Genomic DNA, 6,000 nt, shown 5'->3' with positions numbered 1-6,000 from the left:
CTGCAACCAGTGTAATGTCTGAACATGTGTTTAGCACGACTGGAGGGGGTTATCACAGGTTATATTTCCCCATGTTTTGTGGTGAAGCGATCAGCTGGAGAAGGGGGGTGTGCCTCAGTGTAGGCGCACTATCAGCCAGGGATGGCTCGCACAGTGAACCACCATCCAAACTCCCTACCCTTCAGTGCGCACGCATGGACCACGGACACCCGTCAGGGGTAAGGAGATCTAATGGTTGTTTCAATGCATCTGAAGCACTGTGTTCGCGCGTGCGCAGTGTGAGTGTAAGGAGTGTTCAAAAGATAAACAACCATCAGATCTCCTTACCCCTATGGGCGCACGCGCAGTGTCCGTGAGTCCACGCATGTGCACTGAGGAGTAGGGAGTTCAGATGGTGGTTCGCAGTTCGCTGTGCGAGCCATCCCTGGCCTATAGTACGCTTGCTTACCCGTGGTAGTGCGCTTGCGCTGAGGCTAATCGCTTCACCGGAAGTCTCGTGGGGTATGGTATTTTCATGGGGTAGGGTTTTTTGATAGAACACCGGCAAACAACGAGTCAGTGTGGGAAAGATCTTAGGCATTAGTGGTTGCTCCTGCCCATACTGTAGAGGAGATCGCTGCATGAAATAGCAGCGTTCTCCACCGCTAACAATCTGCTGTAATATCATCAAAAGTGTGGAACCACTTCCAGCACTGTAGGATGTGTGCTCACATCACAGGTCGTGCACAACCTTGCATCATTGACCACAATGCGACCTGCCTGCAACATAGCCCTCTTAGGATTCTACTTGCTGCAGTGCAACACTTGTGGCCCCGGCCTCACACATGGGCCCTAACAGTACACGATAGATTACGCTTGACGTAACTATAGTCCTAGGAATTTGGAAACTACAAGGACCACAAATGGGGCGGTAAATAACCAAAGCCTAACGCAGTTTAAACGAACTCGACCTCACGCTCCACACGCTCACAACTATCTCTCCCGCAGGGCCGATGTCCGGATCATGAACGAATCGTTCTTTTGAACCGATTCAGTTCACTGATCCGGAAGAGTCGGTTCCTCTGACTGAGCCGATCCGAATGAAACGGCTCAGTCAGATCAGCAGCAGGCAGTGTAATAGGAGCCTCCAGTGGACGCTAGCCCCGCCCCTCCCCGCCCTCCAACCAATCAGAGGCAGCCAGCACTGACTCCCAGCACAGGGGGAGTCGCAGGGACTCGGAGAATCGGCTGAGTCTATTAGTTAAAAGAATCAAATGAGTCAGAGACTCATTTGATTCTTTTGAGTTAAAGGGCTTCTGTCACCCCACTAAAGTGATTTTTTTTTTTGGGCTAGTGAAATTAGTTATATTGCGATATATCACAATATAATTGTGTCACTTACTTTGATCCAGCAGTTTCTTCAAAAAACGAAGTTTTATCATATGTAAATTCGGTCTCTAACAGCAAGTAGGGCGTCTACTTGCTGGTAGCTGCTGCAGAAATCCGCCCCCTCGTCGTGTTGATTGACAGGGCCAGCCGGGATCTCCTCCTCCGGCCAGCCCTGTCGGCATTTCAAAAATCGCGCGCCTCTGTGGATTCGGCGCAGGCGCTCTGAGATGAGGAGGCTCGTCTCCTCAGAACTCCCTCAGTGCGCCTGCGCCGATGACATCACCGAAATAGAAGACGTCATCGGCGCAGGCGCACTGAGGGAGTGCTGAGGAGACGAGCCTCCTCATCTCAGAGCGCCTGCGCCGAATCCACAGAGGCGCGCGATTTTTGAAATGCCGACAGGGCTGGCCGGAGGAGGAGATCCCGGCTGGCCCTGTCAATCAACACGACGAGGGGGCGGATTTCTGCAGCAGCTAGCAGCAAGTAGCCGCCCTACTTGCTGTTAGAGACCTAATTTACATATGATAAAACTTCGTTTTTTGAAGAAACTGCTGGATCAAAGTAAGTGACACAATTATATTGTGATATATCGCAATATAACTAATTTCACCAGCCCAAAAAAAAAAATCACTTTAGTGGGGTGACAGAAGCCCTTTAAAAGAACCGTGAGTCACCAAGTCCCTGCCAGGCTCCCTGCTCTGCGGCTCCCTGTAAGTCCGTCCGGGGGGAAGGGGGGGCATTAATCTAGCATGTAGCAGTGCAGGAAGTCTGGTAGGGACTCGGTGACACGATTCTTTTAACTAAAACTCTCAATTATCACAGTCTGCTTCACTGCAGCAGAGCTGTGTTTGCCAGGAGCCAGTCCCTCCTGACCTTCGGTTCATGCGCATTGATCTTCAGTTCACTTGCTTCTGCCGGCTCAGGAAGTGAACCGAAGATCCGATTCATGAACCGATTCATTTGAAAGATCCGAACTTCCCATGACCAGGCGCATTCCATTGGCCCGTTCTCCCTTCAGTCAGAACAAAGAACCCGCCCCTCACCACAAGTAGCTCTCTCATTGGTTATCTTTTCGAGGGCCTTTGTACCAAAATAAAATAACCTCAACGACGGAAGTGGCTCTCACGCTGATTGGCGCATTCGTACGAACTCCGCCCTCTTGTCCTGTGATTGGTGAATTCGATCCCGACTGGCCGCGGATTGGCTGTAGGCTTTTGGCGGTTTGCAAAGGTTTGAAGTTGGTGCCGCTAACCGTCGCTGTACAGTACAGGGCAAGGAAGCTACGGGAGCGGGTCGTGGGCGAAGCGCCGGATTTCACTACAGGTTGTCGGTATCGTTTAACGTTTCAACATGGAGACCGAAGCACTCAGAGTGAGTATGCTTGTAAAGTGGCGTACGAGGCAGGTTATGATGTGGCGCAGTCCTGTACACTGCCGGTCAGCCGCCGCGTGGAACTACAAGTCCCAGCGTGTCCACTCGTGGCAATGCTATTCCACTTCGGCACATTAGCTGTGAGACCCCACGTGACCTGCTTCCCTGAACGTTATGGAAATGGTCGCCTCATAGGCTAGTGCGGTACTCGGTTTGGAGTTGTACGTTTGCAGGTAGTGGTAGTACTACAGCTCCCAGCATGTTCACTCCTAGGTGTGATTGTGTATAGGCCTGAGTGCATGGATGTCATGTGTCTTCCATAAGTTTCAAAACTGCATCCTGCAGGAGGTTTCCTAAAACAGCTCAGTGTGAACATGCCCAGATGGCGCTGGGCAGACCACCCCAGGGTGCTCCGGTTTTGTGTCTGGCGCTATTTGATACCTGGCGTCATAACCGCTGCAGCCAATCTCCGATGTGTCTGCTCCACGCCACAGCCGGGTCGGAGTACTATAGGTGCCAGCATGCCCATACAGTAGTTGATATAGGACTGCGAGTCTGTCTTCTTGGTTGATCGCCCTAAAACTTTGAAATAGGATGGATTCTGCCGCGATCCAGACTGTGTAATCGGCTGTGACTACAACAGCGATCACTTATCTGTGTGCTGCCTAAATACTGCCATACTGTACTCAAGTAATGCTGCCAGAAAGTACACAAACGGTGAGATACATTTCACTTATGCCTCTTGCACACAAACGTATGTCTTTTTCACTATTTTGAGGTCCGCAAAAAATACGGATGACAGCTGTGTGCATTCAGGTTTTTTATGCAACATCTGGCCCCTAATAGAACAGTACTATCCTTGTCCGTTATGCGGACAATAATAGGATATGTTCTATCTTTAAATGGAAGGCATACAGTCAGGTTATTTTTTTTTTACGGATTCGTTGAAATGAGTGGTTTCCTATACTGAACGCCAAAAAAGAATGGAAACGGGGAAAAACGTTTGTGTGCAAGAGGCCTTAGGGTCCTTTCACACGTGCGCAGGATGGGTCTGGATCCGTTGCGAAACGATTCCGGGCCCATTACTTCTCTATGGGGCCGGAAGAGATAAGGACAGCACACACTGTGCTATCCGCAATTCCCGAGTGCGGCCCCAATTCTTCCTGTCCGCGGCTCCCGAAAAAAAAAAACATGTTCTATTCTTGTCCACAATTGCGGACAAGAATAGGCAGTTCTATGGGGGTGCCGGACGGGTGTATTGCAGATCTGCAGTACACTACAGACGTGTGAATGGGACCTTAGGTCTCTTGCACACAACCGTATGGCTTTTTCAGGATTTTGCAGATCTGAACAGCTTGTCCCTGATAGAACAATACTATCCTTGTCCGTTATACCTTTTCTTTTTGTGGATCCTTTTAAATGAATAGTTATGTATGCGGAACGCAAAAAACGGAGCATAGACGAAAAAAAATACATTAGTGTGCAAGAGGCTTTAGAGCAGTGATGGCTAACCTTGGCACTCCAGCTGTGGTAAAACTACAACTCCCAAGCTGCCCCCCTTGCTTGGCTGCTCTCAGAACTCTATAGAAATAAATGGAGCATGCTGGGAGTTGTAGTTTCACCACAGCTGGAGTGCCAAGGTTAGCCATCACTGCTTTAGAGGTTTTTCGAGCTCCTGATGATCTGTCCTCCGGAGAGATCGTCAATATTCAGTCATTAGGAGTTCGGTATGCCACCGATCAGCAGTTCCCTTTGTCATCTGGACTAGCACTGTGAATGGAGCAGAAAGCATTGCTCAGTTAAAGGGGTTGTCTGGGTTCAGAGCTGAACCTGGACATCCCTCCATCCCCCCAGGCAGCCTGCTGACTGGAGCATCGGAGCAGTTCATGCTCCTTTGCCCTGCGCTAAATCGCGCAGGTAAAAGTTTTTTTTTTTTTTTGGAGTTCCGGTGACGTACCGGGGCTGCCAGGAACCCCGGTGACGTCACCGACACAGATGGGCGGGATTTAGCGCTGCCCTAGCCAGTAAAACACCCCGCAGTATGTTATTGAAAACAAGAGCCTGTGCCCTGCGCGATTTAGCGCAGGGCAAGGGAGCGCATCGGAGCATTAGATGCTCCGATGCTAGCATCAGGGGGCTGCCTGGGTGAAAATAAGGGTATGTCCTGGCTCCTCAGGATGGGTCATCAGTATGTGACACCCAGCACCCCCGCAAATCAGTTGTATGCACAGTCTATGGCAAAGACCATACCTAGCAGTAGCTTACAGTAAGAGAGAGGACACTGCGTCTCCTCATATAGCTGATTGGCGGAGGTGTCAGACCCCACCGATCTGTTATTGATGACCAATCCTGAGGACAGGTCACCAGTAGTGTTGAGTGAACTTCTGTTTTCAAGTTTGGCGTGGCGTCCAAGGTTCGGGTTATCGAAGAATTCCCTTATAGATTCTGCTGCAACGGACCATAAGTTATAACGGAATTCTTAGATAATCCGAACCTTGGACGCCAAACTTGAAAACAGAAGTTCGCTCATCCCTAGTCATCAGTAATAAAAGCCCGGACATCCTCTTTCATGCTGCTCACCTCCCAGTGGAGCTGGCCATCAAGGTTCCTTCAAGCATCTTGTTTATGGTGGACTCCCGACTCTTCCCCATGATGGCTGTTGTCACGTGACCTAATTTTGGCATCTTGGCTTTCAGCTGCCCCATTCTCAGGTGATAAACCACTGCCAGATGTGTCTGCAGGAGAATGGGCTCTCCCTTCGTGTGGCTGATAGCCAGCGCCATAGATGGCATGGGTTGTAGACGGTGGAGGAGGGCAGAATCCATGGAGGGTTGCAGGCAGTCTATAAACACACACAAGGCCGTTTGCAGGGGTGAAGATGGCAGCATCCTGGACACACCGATCCAGCATGTGTTCTGGCCACTAGATTTAGCCTAAATATCTGCTAGATGCGGGTCCCAGCTCTGGTACCTGCACCCATCTCCAGATTGGGGTCCTGACTCCTAACCCCCGCCTCTTCCTATGGATGCTGTGAATGGAGAAGTATTCTGTGCGGCTCTGTACACTTGTATGGGAGGTTGTTTTATGAGCTCTTATACAAATGAATGGAGTAGACTGTCCCACATGTTCAGCCAGATGTTGTCTGACTGACTGTAGAGCCACATTCAGTGGGTGCAGGGCTAGGGGTCCCAGAATTGGGACCCACATCTTTTTTTTCTTTTCTCTGTGTGACTAAATAATGGCTAGGTAATGCTGTCACAG

General features: G+C 50.2%; 1 protein-coding gene across 1 annotated transcript in view; it reads left to right on the top strand.

The window, feature by feature from the left end:
* Positions 1-2,600: 2,600 nt before the first annotated feature.
* Positions 2,601-6,000, top strand: part of TOP2A (DNA topoisomerase II alpha) — a 37,463-nt gene continuing 34,063 nt past the window's right edge. Inside the window, exon 1 of the mRNA XM_044296610.1 lies at positions 2,601-2,739. Within this exon, the coding sequence (XP_044152545.1) occupies positions 2,719-2,739 (21 nt within the window). The 5' untranslated portion in view covers positions 2,601-2,718. The remainder of the gene's footprint in view (positions 2,740-6,000) is intronic.

Source organism: Bufo gargarizans, chromosome 6 (genome assembly GCF_014858855.1).
Source record: "Bufo gargarizans isolate SCDJY-AF-19 chromosome 6, ASM1485885v1, whole genome shotgun sequence".
Taxonomy (NCBI): Eukaryota; Metazoa; Chordata; class Amphibia; order Anura; family Bufonidae; genus Bufo; species Bufo gargarizans.
This window is presented reverse-complemented; position numbering and strand designations above follow the sequence as displayed.